The sequence below is a fragment of the Stylophora pistillata genome, chromosome 5, assembly GCF_964205215.1.
Source record: "Stylophora pistillata chromosome 5, jaStyPist1.2, whole genome shotgun sequence".
NCBI classification, from domain to species: Eukaryota; Metazoa; Cnidaria; class Anthozoa; order Scleractinia; family Pocilloporidae; genus Stylophora; species Stylophora pistillata.
Window position 1 is genome coordinate 27,313,638 of NC_142523.1, and position 18,467 is coordinate 27,332,104.

Genomic DNA, 18,467 nt, shown 5'->3' on the forward strand with positions numbered 1-18,467 from the left:
CGAAAAAATACAAGGCCAGCTAAAAAGACTAGCTTAACTGTTTCACTTTTTAATTTATCATTATTACTCTCTATTCAAAAGGACAAACGAAGTCAGTTATACGGCAAAACCTTTGTTTTATTTTCAGCACAAAAGTAGCTTGATTGAAGAGCTCTCTTGGCCATTTCATCAAACCTGTGATATTCTTAACCTCAATTAAATGAGTCTCATCGCGAGTTAAAATGATACACAAATCAACTTTGTGGATAGATGCCATAGAATATTCAAAGGAAGTATTTCGAACATTTCATCGCAATTTTACCGCAAATCTCGCTCAGGAATGGAAGCAGTTTATCGTGTTTCTATTATCTCCTTCCTTGTCGATATTGTTCATTTTTGTATCACATACAAAGATAGCTTTTGAGTTTTGCTTTCTTTTTCAACTCCCACTGTTCTACTCTGAACTCACTGGATCTCTCTGTCGCAGAAATATCTTACATTGACTCTTGAGCCTAAACTTTTATCGATACGATATCCTTTACTTTTGTTACGGCACGCGTGATAATGATGGTAATAATAATGATGATAATGATAATGAAGGTAATGATAATGAAGATACTTTTAATTAATTTACATTTATTTTAATTAATTTACATTTATAGCTAATATATTTTATTTAATTTATTATTATGTTCTAATATTGTAAACTGCTGGTATAATAAGATGTGTAATTAAGTATTTGAATTTTAAATTTTAAATTTCTTGGATTGTAGAAATGTGTAATTCAGCCCTCGGGCTGCAAATACTTTTGAGATCAAACTATCTATCTATCTATCTATCTACTCAGACTAGAGAAAATTCTAACTTCGATAATAATGAAACTTCAAAATAAGTTATACTTATTCCATCTTTTGTTACCTTTGTCTGTACAAATCAGTTTATAATAGAAGTCATGCGCAGTCCGTGAGCAGTATATATGTACAACCCTTGAACTACTGTTTCCCTCCTTTCTCAGCATTACTTTCATCTCCACATTTATCTCCACCATCTTCATTTCCACTTTCATCTTCATGATGATCAACAACATTTCTTTATTAAACTTACCGTAAACAGGCAGTGTTGCTGAGGAACTTGCTGTATTTATTATATCTTTTGCTGTACATTTGTAAGTCCCTTTCATCTCCTTTGTGACACGTGGCAATTTCAGGGTTGATTCTCCTTCTTGATCAATTAATTTTCTTTACGTTTTACATCGAAAACAAACAAGGCCAGCGAAAAAAGCTAGCTCAAACGTTTCACTTTTTAATTTTTTATTATTACTCTCCATTCAAAAGGACAGAAGAAGTCAGTTATGCTGCACAACCTTTCTTCCATTTCCAGCACAAAAGTAGCAAGATTGAGGAGCTCTCGTGGCCCTTGAACTGAACCTGTGATCTCCTTAGCCTCAAATGAATGAGTCTCATCACGAGATAAAAGATCCACAAATCAACTTTGTGGATAGATGCAAAAGAAGTAAATATCTAAAGGAACTACTTCGAACATTTAATCGCAATTTTACCGCAAATCTCGTTCAGTAATGGAAGCAGTTCTTCTGTTTCCATTACCTTGTTTATTGAGAAGATTGTTAATTTTTGTATCACATGCAAAAATAGCTTTTCAGTTCACACAGCTTACCTTTGACAGTTATTTCTACGAAGTGGCGGTCCACAAACCCAAGCTCGTTACGTCCTTCACAATAATATTTTCCACTGTCTTCTTCCAAAACCTTAGTGATGTTAAGTTCACTCTTTTTCTTATTCAATTGTGTATAAATCTTTGCTCTTTCTGATAGTGAGTCTCCATCTTTCTTCCAAGTCACATTTACCGTGTCTTCGTTGACCTGGCAGGTCAATGTGAGGATATCTCCTATTGCGAGTGTTGGAAATGAATCTGGAACAACTTGAGCAGAGGCTTTTCCTACGTTGTAAATAAGGAATAATTGATTTAAAAAAAAATCCCAACCACATTTACAACTTTCCAAAGTAAAATAAATTGAATTAATAAAAAGAAAAAAAGGTAAATTTAACCTCACAAAAAAAAAACCTTTGGAAAATGCTGCTTTGCATAAAAAGGTTTGAAAAAGGCCTCAGGAGAAAACTTGAGGCCCCATGTTTATAAATAACTGATTGCTGTCGAAAGCGTCCAAAATTACAACTAAGAATATTGAAAATTTCCTATGGTTCCAATACTTACAAATTTTAAATTAACCTCTTGGTAGTTGCATCAAAAGGACTTCACAAATCAGTTATCTTGCCCGACCTATTCATCTCCAGGCTGAAGGCTGAGATTCTCAGTTGTGCGTCGCATGAAAAAACTGATGGATTTTCGTATTTCCTTTTCAGCTGCCTATCATCAAGTATTTAAAAACTACGCGCGGAAGGCTTCGTCTCGGGGATTATTCAACAACACATCGCGCAGAATGCTCAGTTTTCTCGAAATATTTAAATGCAGTAGCCAAAAAATCTGTAATACTAGCGGCCAAGCGTGCCCTAATTGGTGTTCATTGGTCGTGATTTTGTGCTTCTTCATTCACAGGGAATATATTACTCGCCTATTCACTTTCATGGTGCATATCTACCCGCGTTCAGGCGTCAACCAACAATTATAGTTTTTAAAAGCTGGCGATTCAGTATGCTTATGCACACCAAAAGTCGGTTGCGCCTGAATATCTGCCAGAAGCAATTGCCTACCAAAGTCTTGTTGAAAATATAAAATCAGCAAATAGGTCACGTCATTCCAAACCTAAATTTACAGACCCAATGTTTCCTAGCTAAGGATCTCATTATCAAAAGAATTTACCCGCTCGATTTCTCAAAAACTAACCCACGTCTCTATAATCATCGGAGCAGTTACACTAATTCGTATCAGTCAACTCATGATGGCACCGTCACTTCTATTTTTTTCTTTGTCTGTTCTCGACTCCCAAATCACTACAGCTTTGTCTTCATGTCCGTCCTGTTCTCCATTGTCATCTTCTTTCCTTTCGCCATCATTATCGTCAAAGTCACTGTCATCATTATCATTATAATTAAACTTACCATAAACACGCAGTGTTGCAGTGGAACTAGTAGTATTTGCTTTGTTTCTTGCTTCACACTTGTAAGTGCCATTCATCGCTTTTGTGACAATTGGTATTACCAACAATGATTCTCCATCGTGCTCAGTCTGACTGATGTCACAATGGCGGTAACCATCATTATTCAAAACCCAGACTAGGGTTGGTGTTGGCACACCTGAGGCTCGGCAACTGAAGTTGACCGGAGACCCTTCGGCTACGGACTGGGTCATCGGAGGCTTAGTGATCTGGGGAGAAACTTGAAGTAAAAAGACCAACAAATTCAGCAGAGGTTCACATTGACCATGTTAACTCTTTCCGCCTAACCCTAAATAAAATTGCAAAAAGAAACAAACTAGCAAACAAACAAACAAACAAACAAATCACAGAGTAAGCCTGTCTTTTTTCTAAGTTTTACTTCCCGTAACATGAGTACACGTATGGAATTGCTAAAAGACACCACAAGAACTGTTTGTCATAATGTAATAGTGGGAAATGTTTTTACGAAATTATTTATAGTTTTAGTCGTAATTTAGCTTCGGAGAGTACTTGTGGGTGTCCGTAGATCAGAACGAACTGTATATGATCAGTAACCCTTCAACAGAGAAACGAACTAATGCTGGCGAATTGAAATTTAATAAACATGGAAGTTCTTTTCAAATCTCTTTCCAAATTCAGTAATTAATAACTATGTAATGAAAATGTATCATCAGATCATTATTCCTTAGTCATTGCCATATTTTAAGAAATGAGTGAAAGGAGAAAAAAAGTCATTTTATTGTGGCTTAAACTACGAGAAGTAACACTTTCTCGAGTTAAAATTTCAATATATGACAAAAACTTCAGTATAAAAATTTACCTGTGACATCGATCCAGAAGGAGGCGTTAGCTTTGCCATAATCATTTTGAGCAGTGCATTCATACTTGCCCTTATCTTTAAAAGTCGCGCGTTTAATTACCAGGGTGTTTTTGTTACTAAGAAGCACTCCATCCTTGGTCCAGTTGACAGATACTTCTGGATCACCACTCCAATAACACTTCTCAGTAAACGTGGAGTTTACTTCAATGCTAACATTCTTGATCTTAAACTTTACACGGGGTGGAACTGCAAGGCGAGCAGAAAAAACGCACATTGCAAATTGCAAATATAGTCATTACAGGTTAAACCCCCCCCCCCGCAACCCCCCCCTCCCTCCCCCCACCACCACCACTCAAATACATAAGTCTAAAGACGAAGATTAAACAGGCTTTGATTTTATCATGCAGAAGCTTCAAAAATCCAAATAGGCCGGGCTAGATTGCTAACTGAGCTTTGAAATCATCACGCACGAACAGATATAAGATGAAGCGGTCTGAAAAAATACTTATCATGGACCTGGTCTTAACAAATTAATCCATTGCAGTTAACAGCTGAAACGTTCGATGTTAAGTTTTTCCTGATGATTTTCCTAAGATTCATTTCTACTTAGTACTTTTATCTCACCCAACAACACAACATGCATTAGAGAGACTGACTGTCAAAGTTATATAACGCAGGTAATTCCCAGAAATTCTGACTTACACATTAGGGTCAGTCGTTATAGGAACTACAATTTAGTGTGCCCTCGGTACAACAGGGAAACGGAAGAAGGTAGAACTTTTCGAGTTCGTGGGGTAAAGCTACGGAATGGAATCCCTTTAGAAATATGTAAGAAGAATTCTATCAGTTCCTCAAGTTCTGCCTGTTTCTAAACTATTCTTAATTTTTTTTAGAAGATTTTTAGGGCACAGAGCCACTAGTTCAACAGTTCATACCGTTTATGTGTCATCCTTCATAAACCAAGTTGTTACTTACCTAAAGAATGATCCTGTAGCCCAGACCCAGACCCCTTAATCCTAAGTCCGACCCACAGAACACTGATTTTCACCCAGTAGACAAACCAAATACATAACTGTGAGATTAACAAACTCACCCTTAACAGAAATATCAACATATTTGGTAAAACTTCCCGCGGGATTCTGTGCCTTACAAGTGTACCGCCCTTCGTCGCTCTTTTTTATTTTAAGGAAAAAGAGAGACGAGCCTTTTTCCTGCAAAGTCTTATTCTTGAGCCAGGTTATCTCAGGCGCAGGCCGACCAGCCACAATTTCACACGTCAAGTTCACACTGTTTCCCTCTATGATGAGATTGCTTGCTCCAGAAATGTTTACTTTTGGTGGAACTAGGAGGTTGAAGAAAAACCAAAACAGAAAACGGTGGCATCACTAAACGGAAAAAAACTACTCTTGTCCAATATCAACATATCTGATAGAGACTCGTGGGGTAAAGCTACGGAATGGAATCCCTTTAGAAATATGTAAGAAGAATTCTATCAGTTCCTCAAGTTCTGCCTGTTTCTAAACTATTCTTAATTTTTTTTAGAAGATTTTTAGGGCACAGAGCCACTAGTTCAACAGTTCATACCGTTTATGTGTCATCCTTCATAAACCAAGTTGTTACTTACCTAAAGAATGATCCTGTAGCCCAGACCCAGACCCCTTAATCCTAAGTCCGACCCACGGAACACTGATTTTCACCCAGTAGACAAACCAAATACATAACTGTGAGATTAACAAACTCACCCTTAACAGAAATATCAACGTATTTGGTAAAACTTCCCGCGGGATTCTGTGCCTTACAAGTGTACCGCCCTTCGTCGCTCTTTTTTATTTTAAGGAAAAAGAGAGACGAGCCTTTTTCCTGCAAAGTCTTATTCTTGAGCCAGGTTATCTCAGGCGCAGGCCGACCAGCCACAATTTCACACGTCAAGTTCACACTGTTTCCCTCTATGATGAGATTGCTTGCTCCAGAAATGTTTACTTTTGGTGGAACTAGGAGGTTGAAGAAAAACCAAAACAGAAAACGGTGGCATCACTAAACGGAAAAAAACTACTCTTGTGCAATATCAACATATCTGATAGACACCTTATACAAATGTTTCAGGCCTATTTTGCGCAATTCTCATCTTCATCTCCGCAAAACGCGTTGGACCGAGTCAGGAGTTAAGAGTCTGTCCACGAGAGGACCAGGCAGACGTGACACATGCCATCTCACCGATTTTTCTCAAACTTTCACAGATGATTAAGGTCATAAAGTTATTCAAGACTCCAAGTAGTTTGGGCTCCCGGTTAATCCCTGGGGTACAGGGCTTTCACATCAAATCCCTGGGATAAAACTCCGAAATTAGCCCTAAAATTGAACTTTCAAAAAAGATCTCCCACACTGATAGAATGCGGTGGATTTTGATCTCATTTCCTCCAACAATTGTTTGAACCTTAGGTAATAGAAGGTTCGAAGCTGGATTGATTTAAAATTAATCACGCCAATCGAGAGCATTTCATAATTAACCATGTCAAGCGACAATTTTAAGAGACCAAAAATTAGGCTTTTTTAATTGCAAATATCTCCAATGGGCAACGTTACATGTCGATAAACATGTGATCACAGTAAAACCCAATCAGAGGGCTATGTTTCTGACGAAAAACAGTTTTTGGCCTCTCTGAAATAGTCGTGATCATATTCCTCCGAAGTGCGTGACAGGCAACGTTAATTTAAGCACTTTCTGATCACAAGCTGCTAGTTAATGAGCCTAATCAAATCATGTTATGGCATACGTGACGCCAATTGTTTTGTTTTTTGGTTCTAAAAGTATTAACAGGTGTTTAGCTACATAGTTAAGGCGTTGAATAAATTGCACCAATTCCTAGATATTGACACAATTCACTGACAGTTACTAGCAGATCTAATAACACCGATTCTGGTTTATACGCTGGAAGTCAACAGCTAAAAAAAAATATATGCGAGGTATATTTTGTACATTTTGTTACTTTCCATACTTGTTAAATTTACTATCAAACTTAGGATGCACTTGACTAATTTCCTTCCAGAGAAAAAGCAGCCGTCTTGCAAATTTAGGTGTGGTGCGTGACACGTGCTTCTGCCACATGTACTTGCATGAATTCAGGAATGAAATTCCCATTCCACTTTCAAAAAAATTTATTTTATTTTTTCTTTGTTAAGTCTGACTGCGTGATTATTTTCGAGGTAGAGAACCTTTATTCCGGCTAATGTAAACGCCGTCGCCATGAAAAGTAAACAAAGATGACAAAAAAACACGTAGTCTTTTCTTGCCAGTGAAGTCTTACCGTTGTTTTTTCTTGTTACTTGGTTGATTTTTTGTAGCGGCAACCCAAAGCTATGGCTGCCCAATTGTCTTGTTCGTTCTATTTGCATCCCAATAGCACTTGTGATTTTTCAGTGACATTTCAAAAGAAGAATGAATTATTTCCTTTGTTATCCTGTGCGCCTGTGCGAGGTATATCAAATCTCATTTGGGACAACTGAAGTTCGCCCAAACATCTGTTAGGTCGGAAAAAGACCTCACTCTACGTACAGTGGGATTCTTTGATGAGACGAGGGACGATATAACAGTGTGTCCGAAGCATCGCGCTCCGCTAGGAACCTGGTGGAGACCAAGTCTCAAATGTTACCATCCTCTACATGGAAACAAGCGACGAAAACCAGAGAGAGGAGCAAGCCTACAGATGTGTCAAAAGATTATAGAGAAAAGGAGAGTTCTTGTTCCCGTCAGTGCAGGTATGATTTTGTTTTCATTTTTTGCTGTTTGGAACCATATCTCTTATAAAATTCGAACTAGATAGACACCAGTGGTATTGCTTGTTCTTCTGCCAGAGAATTAATACTTAATGGCTGAAATTACTTAAACTGGATAGGGAATTAACAGAATTTGTAAATAGTTCATTTCGCAGGTCAATATGACAATAACTGCTCACTTTTTGTGATAGAAAAGCTTCAACAGGAAACTGAAAAAAAAAATTTTGACCATTTGCTTTGCACACAAGGTACAAAGTAGTCGATAACGTTCGACTTTAAAACAGGTTCAAACTCTGCGTTGGCTATACGAAATTGCTTTTTTGGTCGTAAGGGAGCTACGTCACGATATTTTAAGTGAGCTTTACAGTCGAAAAGAGTTGCCTTTAGATAGAATGAAACCTTGCACCCAGTTGCGTCTGGGTGTAATGTAACTGAGGTCGACGTCTAGAAAAAAGAAAACCTACAAGTTATTTATGATTAGTGTTCATCGCGCCAGCGTAACAGAAGGAGTGATTAACCAACCTAGTAGTCATCAGACTAACTTAGATCAACGCAATAAAGTGAAAGCGATGCCGCAACCAAGACATCTGCAAATGTTATATCTGTGAAGAAGAAATTGGCCAGAAAAAGTTGATTTACACATTTTACGCAATTTCTGGAAGTAAAAAAGTTGGTAAACCGAAAATGCAAGTACATGCTTTAAACAAATTCACTATTGCGTCGGTGTTTCACAACATAGAGCTTTACCTCAGCATTGGTTGTAAGCCTAATGGTGACAATATTAATTAGATACGTATGTGCACGATCCTCGCAGTAGAGAGCGCTATTTATGCAATAGCGAAAATCAGACCTGAAAAAAATCAGGCCTGTACGGGATTCGAACCACTGACCTCTGCGATACTAGTGTAGCGCTCTACCAATTGAGCTAACAAGCCAACTGGGAGCAGGCCGTTAAGTTGATTCGTAATAAACCCGTGATGATAAATCAGATGCAATGAATTTATGAAAGTTCATATATTTTATGAACTAAATACTAATTAGGTAATACAATCCCGTTTTTTCTCTAGGCAAGAAGCTATATCCGCCCTTTCGACAAATGCACCCAAAACTGGTTTGCAGAGGCATCAATCCTGGAAAGTATGCTTGTGGCCTTAAAGACTAGCTATTCTAGTCTCAGAGAAGCTTTCTTACGATCCGATAACGCTGAGTGCTACCACAACGCGTATCTTATTCTGTCATTGGCAAGTCTTGGTGAGCGCGTTGTTGGATTCAGCTGGACTGAGAGCTTGGAAGGCATACAATGTGGGCACCGGCAGGTTTTTTTCGCTGGCACAGCTTGAGAAGTATGTTTTGAAAATATTTTTTATATTTCGCTACTATCGATTTTGTTACTTCTATAGATTTCGTTACTCAGTGGCACGTGATTTGTATTGTTGTCTAGTTATCCAATGGGAACGCGATGACTTGATTGACATTTGACCTAGGATTTTTACTTTGCACATGTTCTGGTAGACTCGAACATAACTCAATGAAAGAAGGAAAGTTCAGTTGCAAATCTGTTGGAAGCTCCGGCGGAAAGTCTTGAGTTTGAACGGAGATCATCAGAATGAAGTCTTGTGGAAATGTGGAGGAATTGTTCTTAAAGGTCCTACAGGTATCAAAGAACTTCAGCCATTTAGCCAACCGTTACAAGAAGTCGGCACGTTACGTGCAGGAGCAATGGAGGCCCAAGTTCTTGGACCATAAGCGCCAATGGAGGTGCAAATAACTCAATCAGACGAGGCTGAGTCAGCAAAACGATCGGTCGTCTCCTATTCCTGCCCTAAACAACTGTTTCAAAGTCTACAAGGAATTTAAAGGTCTTGAGGAACATCTTGATTTTGGACGCCACCTAATCAAGTTAAATTATGAGAAAGAGAATCGGACTATGACAGAGACCTGGGCAGAGACCTGTAAAACTGTTATAGGAGACTGTGGGCAAGGTGAAGTTGGTGGTGCACCGTCAGTGACAGAATCCCCATCAGTATCAGCCGCTGATGACAATCCATCACTCGAGGAGGGTTGGGCAATGGAGAAATCAAGGAAGTCAATTCGATTTTCCGAACGTGTTCACTCTAATTTGCAGGAAACATTACTCCAGGGAGAAGAAACCGGTGTTAAAGCAAATCTCGCTTATAAATATTTTACAGAGGCCAAAAACTTTTTTCGTCAGAAACATAGCACTATGATTGGGTTTCACTGTGATCACATGTTGATCGACATGTAACGTTGCCCATTGGAAATATTTGCAACTGAAAAAGCCTTATTTTCGGTCTCTTATATTTGTCGCGTGATATGGTTAATTACGAAATGCTCTCGATTGGCGAGATTACTTTCAAATGAATCCGGCTTCGAACCTTCTGTTACCTAAGGCTCAAACAATTGTTGGAGGAAATTAGATTAAAATCCACCGCATTCTATCAGTGTGGGAGATCTTTTTGGATAGTGCAATTTTCGTGGTTTTATCCATGGGATTTGATGTGAAAGCCCTTGTACCCCAGGGATTAACCGGGAGCTCAAACTACTTGGGAATCTTGAATAACCTTATGGCCTTAATCGTCTGTGAAAGTTTGAGAGAAATCGGTTAGATGGCATGTGTCACGCCTGCCTGGTCCTCTCGTGGATAGACTTTTAAAGGGCAAAATAGAGATCAATTGGGTGAAATACCAACAGCTTGGCCGTAAGCACTAGAATTTTAACTGATAACGTTAGCACTTGACTAGAAATATACTTTTCTTTGTTTGTTGTTTCATATTGCAGACCCCTCGAACTTCGTATTAAGATCTATTGATGGTAGTCTTCCATTATAACGGACAAATTTACAATCAGACAGAAGGCGCAGTGATGGGAAGTCCGGTTTCTGCAGTTAATGTTAACCTTTACGCAGAGAGTTTTGAAAAAAAAGCGATAACTATTTAACACGATACCTTTTTTAAAACAACTTAAGTCAACAAATGTAATTTAACAAATGGTAAACACCACAGCGTACACTATTGAGTTATGGATGCACGCGGGAGGTTGCTAAGCATGAAAGAAGCGTAAGAGTCGCTCGAGGCGATAGAGAGGAGAGGAATGACAAGGACACATCGAAACCAGTCGCTAGACATTTTAATTTACCTAATCATTCTGAGCAAGATATGGCAATCTGCGGTCTTTCCTTACACTTAGGTAGCACGGAAAGCCGTAAGACTCTTGAACAAAAGCTCATCTTTCAAACCGGCAGTCTAAATTCCACAGATATCAACGAACGCTTTTCATTCCACTAATTTATTCGTGTTTTTCTCGTTGCCATGTTCCCACCAATCACTTAGCTCCATTTTATGCCTTTAAAGCACACACAACCCACAATTCCTCTATTCGCTGCGACGAAGGGGTAACACTTGAAACGTCAGCTTTTGTAATCGTAACGGTGGCCAATTTACCATTTCAACTTTGTTGATATATTGAAATTATTTCGTTACCCACACAGACGCAGCCCCAAACAGTTTCTTTAGAAACTATCAGCCTTTATTCCCAGCTTTGTTGGACGCTTCACAGGAATATTTACCGCTGTCGCCAGTTTCAACATCTGATATGGCAATAATCGTCTTTCCTTCTTCGATATCGACTTTTGCCCTTTGAATTTTTGAGGCAGCATCTTTTTTCCAGATTGCATCTTTTTATTTTTGGAATAGGCAAGTTAATTAAAGTGTTCTCCATCCATTGTGGGAAGTGACTGATTTAGAATAATTTAAACAATGGGTAGTTCTGCAAAGAGAAACAAGAGACCCATAACTGTGTCATGCACTTAGGAGGGCCTCAATGTGGCGATGGTCCTCACAGCTAACAGTTAAAACCCTAGCTATGGCTTACGGTCAATTTCTGTCCGTTGCGATCGACATAAAAGTATTTTTTATGGTTAGGTATTTTTATGACTAATGGTTAAAATTTGGCAGTTTTAATCATACCGGCTAGCCGAGACGTTGCACTTTTTAATCTTTCACTTTTACTCTCCATTCAAAAGAACGTTTTCCATTTTCAGGACAAAAGTAGCTAGATTGAAAAGCCCTTGTCACCTCTTAATCAAAACTGCAATATTCTTCATCTTAATTGAATGAGTCTCATCACGAATTAAAAAGATCCACAAATCAACTTCAAGTTGTTGATAGATGCAAAGGAAGAAAATATCTAAAGGAATCGCTTCGAACAGTTAATCGCAATTTTACCGCAAAGTTTTGCTTAGGAATGTTAGCAGTTTTTCGTGTTTTCATTACCTTGTTCATTTTCAAGATTGTTAATCTTTGCATCACATGCAAAAATAGATTTTGACTTGCGCTTTCTTTGTCATTTCCCACCGCTCTATTTTGAACTTCTTGGATCTCTCCGTCGCAGAAATACCTTTTTTAAAACATTCCGGCTTAGATGTTTACTTATTTATTTGTTCATTAACTTTGCCAAACAACAACAACCACCGTGATAGAAAGAGAAATAAATCAAAAGAAACTGTGAATAAATCATGGATACATTGCGTTTGAATGAGTTTTGAAGATAATTAAATGCCAATGGGTAACTCCCGGACACAGTTGAAACTACTTGGTATTACTTTGAACTGCTGGGGTAATGTTGGCTGAATGGTCAGAATTCACATTTTAGCCATCGGTCAGTAGAAAATACAGACTGCAAACCGGGTACGAAATGCAGACTAGGTACAAAATGCAGACTACAGACTCCACATTGGGTACAGAATGCAGAATGGAAATTTCGAAAACTGTTTTTTCAATCTAAAGGCTAAAAGTTTCTAAAACTGTGGTGCTGCGCCGGTGGGAGTAACAATGTAATTTGGATATATCAACTCGGTTGAAATATGTAAATTGGCCACCGTAACGAATAAAAAAGCTATCGTTTCGAGCGTTAGTCCTTCGTCAGAGCGAATGGAGGAATTGTGGGTTGTATGTGTTTTTATATGTAGAAGCGGAGGTACGCCATTGGTGAGAACATGATAACGAGAAAAACACGAATAAATTAGTGGAATAAAAAGCGTTCGTTGATACCTGTGGGATTAAGAGTGTCGATTTGAAAGATGAACTTTTGTTCGAGAGTTTTGCGGCTTTCCGTGTTGCCTAAATGTAAGGAAAGACGGCAGATTGCCATATGTTGTTTCGTCTGTTACACGATAACATATGTCATCTTACAACTTACCGAGTGTCACGCAATCGCTTTTTGCAATCTCTTTCATGATCACGTGCCCGTTTCCTCGCATATTTTGTTTTTAACAAAGTGGCCACTGAATTGGGTTTTTAAAAAAACGGCCACAATCGTTCTAAAATAGAGTTTCAAGCTTTCGTATAGTCTTCTCATTTCGCGCGGAGATGTCAGTATTGAAAAAAAAAAGACAGCTTTTGTATGTGGTACGAACTCTTAACCTCTAAAATTCTCATTTAGTTGACAAAAATGTGAACTTAGACTGAAACTGTTCCTTCGAATTGCTATATTTTTTAACATTCAGGGGTGTACCCACAATGATTTTCACAAATTAATGTTGGTCTAGTCACTAAACAGATGAAAGGTAAAACCATCAGAAAAGCAAACAATTGACAAGTCCGACGTTAAAACAACGTTACGCTTTCCGCTATAAAAACTCGCCGGTTACTCATTTTAGCGATATACATTAATATAAATACTGACGGCTCGCAGTGAGAAGAATGAGGGTTTGAAATTGTATTTAAGAACTGTTGTGGCCTGGACGCCTTGTTGAAAACAAAATATACTCGGAAACGGCGAGGAATATTCCACAATAATGCAAATGATGGCGAAAGATGATCGCGCAAAAGCAATTGCATCAAGCGTCTTCACTCATAGTTACACCTTTAGTATTTCAAAGAGTTTTGACTCGGTTACCCATATGCTAACTGTGACGAGTATTTTAAATCAAATCGAAACTCCTTCGAAGAAAGGTCGAGTTAAATTATAATGTCGCAGCATTACTCTGGAAACGTGATAGAAGCGTTACAGTATAATTTCGGAAGTTCGCTATCAATTGGTCTGCCGTCGACATATCGATTTGTTTACATCTAAGTGACTGAGACATTTGCGTATTCTGCCCCATTCTAATAGCTGTTTCTACGCTTCGCGTACCCACAGCTGAAAATGAGAATCAATGACAAAGGAAAACAAAAATTGCAGGGATACTGCAACAGCGTAGCAGATTACAGAGGACCCAAGCATATTATCAAGAATTTCGTACCAATCAACAGACGACAGTGCCGTTACCGTAGTTTCTCTTTGCGGGCTCTTTTAAGGTCTGGAACTGAATAAGTTGTAACAAATCGTATCCCTTTGTAATGTAATACACTCAATAATATTATTACTCGAGACTGATATCGCCCGTATTGACTCTTGAGCTTCCTCAAGCTTGAGGAAATCCTCACCTCAATAATAATGAAACCTCAATGAGAATGATACCTATTCCATCTTTTGTGTGTGTAGTCCGTAGGCAGTATATATGTACAACCCTTGAGCTCCTATTTCCCCCCTTTTCTCACTACGACCGTCAGCTTCATCTTTATCTTCGTCTCCATTTATCTCCACCATCTTCATCTCCATATTCATCTTCATGCTTATTAACAACTAGTAATAGTCTACAATTATTCTACAAGCAGTTGATGGTTCATCAGGAGAGTCATGGTATACTTTTTGGGCACCAGTCTCCTTTCCGTCTGAACCGCTCAGCTAGCTGTTACTTACTTCACTAATTTCATCAGAAAGAGGGCCGACAGTGGAAAGGCAACAAGAGTCGTTTTTATTGACTTATCAAAAGCTTTCGATACCATCAGTCATTCCGTTCTATTGAGTAAACTGTCCCGTTATGGTGTATATGATATGGAACTACAATGGTTTACTGATTGTTTATTTTATCGCTTGTAGATCGGTCAGTTTCATGGTGTGCCCTCTGAACCAAATCCAATTAACATTGGAGTTCCTTAGACTTTTCATTTTTACAAGAAGGCAGGTGGAAGAGCAAACCTCTTACGGCGCATCCGTTCCAGCATTGATACTGTTAGTGCCCAACAAACTCACCAATCGAGTTATACAAATATTTACGTATGGCTGCTATACTACTCTTTGATGGTCAGAGTCCCGCAAACGCATGATCTGCTCCATCGAGACCCGAAGCCATCATTTCCCCGAAATGCAGTCTGCAGAACTGTGATCTTCAATTTTTAACAATGCCTTAATGGCACTGCATGCTTTCCATTGAAAGATTAAATTCGATGATTACATTATAACGCTTTTAACACTAGAAACAATGGGAAATCAGAAACACCACCAAAGGTCAGACTGGATTTTGCGCACCGTAGCTTTTATTTTTTAGGTGACTCGATTTTTAATTCATTACCTCTAATTTTAAGAAAAATTAATTCTAGAGTTCTATTGAGGCAATCCTTAGACGTTTATTACTTGAAAATTTATTGTTTAATATTTTTAACGATTTCTAACTTAATGCATTTTTGCCTTCATATGTATTTTAGTCAGTTTTATTTTACATATCTGAATAATTCTTATTTATAGCTTTAATTCTTAGCCAGCAGGACCCTGCTGATAACAATACTTTATACTGAAGAGTTATCGTGGGTAAAAAATTCGATTATTATTATTGTTTTTATTATTCCTGCACTATTCTTAGGAGGTATGGAATAGGCTTAAAATAACTTGCTACGTCCCTTTCAAAGCTGTCATTCTATACATCCAAATTCTAACAGGGGTATAAGTTGATAATGACGTCTGGATTGTTTTCATATATCTCTTCCTAATTTTTGGTCGCTGAATTAGCAAATTTAAATTCAGTGAAATGTTTTCAGGGAAGTTTTTTCAAAAAAAGATCGCTTTCCACCCTGAATAATCAATACTTACTAGATAAAGACGCGCCGATAGTTGCTTTGCAAAACCAGAACGCGTACACCGTTACTAATTTTGATAATGTACATAAAATCATGACTCGTCAGTCACTGATATTCATCGAGCATTTTCATGAGGAGTGAAATGGGAGGTCAATTAAAATGATTTCAAACGAATTTTTATACTGAATGTCATGTTAAAAAAGATGGGGTGTCGAGATCGGTCCAAAAAAATTCAACGACACTCAAAAGAACAATCGGTTGGGACTGCCAAACAACTATTTGCATGCGTCTAGATACAAAATAAATTCACATCATTTATATCAGCTGACATGTACTCGTTCTTTAAATGCCGTTTGACCAGCGACTCCATAATTCGCGTGTCCCTCCTTCCAATGTGAATGGTGGCTATTTTGGAAAGATTTTGACGGCGGATAGCTCTTTAGGGGCGAATATGAGACACCTCCAATGACTATGACATGCACTTGAGAAAGAATAAAAAAAATATTTTTTTATCAATCTTACCATAAACATGTAGCGCTGCAGAGGAACTAGCTGCATTTTCTTTGTTTTTAGCTGTACAACTGTAAGTCCCCTCCATCTCTTTTGTGACACGTGGCAATTCCAGGATTGATTCTCCTTCTTGATCAGTCTGATTGATACCAGATGGCAGGTCACCATTATTAAAATCCCAGACAAATGTTGGTGTTGGAACACCTGAGGCTACGCAGCTAAAGGAGACAGGGTATCCTTCGGCAACAGATTGGTCTATTGGACGCCCAATGATCTGGGGAGAGACTTAAAGTAAAAAGATCACCAAGTTAAACAAAGGGTCGCATTGTTGATTTTATTTTAACACTCCACCCCCCTCCCCCCCCCACCTCGTTTCAAAATAAGAGCAAAGTACGTAATTCTTAAACCTATTTTTAATCAAAGTTATTTTGCAATCAGTTTTCTTTACTTTTGGTAAAGGAAGGTATATCGTAGCCCAATGTGACATTAACGCATATTTTTCAATTTCATTTCACTTAAATATTTCCTATCCTAGCAATACTACGGGGCGATAATGAGTTTATTATCTATTCATTCATTTCTTCGTCCTTTTCTTATTGGTTAGTAGGTGAAATAGGTGTAATACCAAGAAGCCATGCTACCATTTTCCAAGATTACCAGTTTTCTTCTGTTCATGATATCCAATTCTAGCTGGGCAAAGATGGTCGAAAAATTGTAAAAGGTTTCAATTCCGTGAGAACATTACCTCAAATCTGTTATTTTTTTACACTCAAATTGTCAAATTGATACATGGTCTCATTGGTTTGGCCTGTTCAAACAAGTCCTCGACGAACATGCACCTCTGAAATCAATACAGCTTCGCAACAAACAATTGCCGTGGATCAGCCCCGACATTCAAAAGCAGATTCGAACACGAAATCGACTCTACAAGAAGTGTCGTTGTGTACCAACAGATTTAAATTGGTCTAAATCCAGGAAACAAAGAAACTCAATCACAGCAATGAAGAGAAGGGCAATAAAGGATTTCTGTGCTGATATGGCCTCAACATTACCATCTACTGGTGTATACTGGAAAAAGATTAAACCACTCCTCCCAAATAGCAAATCGAATATCGATGGCTCTGCTGACATCCGCCTTTTGGACAATGGGCTATTAATATCGATTCCGAGCGCTGTCCTAAATGATTTCTTTGCGAGTCTGAGAATACAGGAATCAGTCTTGAATATCAAAGAAGAGGATTTTAGTGACCATCCCAGCATTGCAGCACTAAAGAACAAGTCGTACCTACTTGACTTTACTTTTACGGAAATTAAAACGGAAGTCGTAATAGACAATTTACCTATTTATAAGTTAAATGTCAAGAAAGCTACTGGCCATGATGGCCTTTCTCCGAGGATTCTGAAGCTATCTGCTGCAGTCCTGGCTACACCTCTGACAAATCTGTTTAACTATTTTATTTCGCACAAGTACTGTTCCAAGTGATTGGAAAATGAGTAATGTCACCACTATCCATAAAAAGAATGAAGCAACCAACAAGAACAATTATCAACCAGACAGTGTCCTTCCTGCAATCTCTACACTATTTGAAAATGTAATTTTTGATCAGCTGTATGCCTCTTTCGCACCTACACTTTCATCTAACATATCAGGCTTCCTCAAGGGACACTCATGCGCTACGGCGCTAATCAAATTGAGGGATGATTGGAGAAGCGCCCTTGACGAAAAGAAGGAGATGGGTGTGATTGCCATTGACTTGTCCAAGGCTTTTGAGAGCATATGCCATAATTTACTACTTGCAAAAGTAAAGGCTTATGGCGTTTAGGAACCGGCTCTTCAACTCTTAAGATCATATCTGCATTGCCCCAATCAAAGGGTAGTATGCAACAACAAGTTCTCTAGCTGGTCACCGGTACGATATGGCGTTCCACAAGGAAGTCTCCTTAGTCCCTTACCATTTAACATCTTTATGAACGACATAAACGAAACCATCACCGTTTCTTCCCTCCGCCTCTATGCAAACGATACAACTCAATATACGGCCAATCATAGCCCAATTGTTCTTTAGCACATATTAAACCAAGACATGGGAAGACTATCTTCCTTGTTTGTCTCTAACTATCTACAGGTCAACGAGGACAAGACCCAAGCGATGATCCTTGGAAACTCATCCTATCGATATGACCTGGAGTTTGCCGGCACTTCCGTCGATATTAAAGACCAACTAAAGATCCGTATGATGCACGATCCTCGCAGTAGAGAGCGCTATTTGGAATATGTTTAGATAACACATTATCTTTTAAGGAACATATAAATATCATGTTAAAGAAAGTATAT

At 38.4% G+C, this 18,467-nt stretch overlaps 1 protein-coding gene and 1 pseudogene across 2 annotated transcripts in view; one reads left to right on the plus strand and one right to left on the minus strand.

Moving 5' to 3' along the window:
- Positions 1 to 18,467, minus strand: part of LOC111318827 (inactive tyrosine-protein kinase 7) — a 42,447-nt gene that overhangs the window by 18,295 nt on the left and 5,685 nt on the right. Inside the window, exons 4-9 of one of the 2 annotated variants that reach the window (XM_088760285.1) lie at positions 16,145 to 16,417; positions 5,675 to 5,923; positions 5,026 to 5,274; positions 3,933 to 4,178; positions 3,057 to 3,332; positions 1,654 to 1,935 (exon numbers count right to left, since the gene is read on the minus strand). In XM_088760285.1, coding sequence (XP_088616411.1) covers positions 1,654 to 1,935; positions 3,057 to 3,332; positions 3,933 to 4,178; positions 5,026 to 5,274; positions 5,675 to 5,923; positions 16,145 to 16,417 — 1,575 coding nt within the window. The remainder of the gene's footprint in view (positions 1 to 1,653; positions 1,936 to 3,056; positions 3,333 to 3,932; positions 4,179 to 5,025; positions 5,275 to 5,674; positions 5,924 to 16,144; positions 16,418 to 18,467) is intronic. The other variant, XM_088760286.1, reaches the window with a different exon arrangement.
- LOC148731186 (uncharacterized) lies at positions 7,576 to 10,100 on the plus strand (annotated as a pseudogene).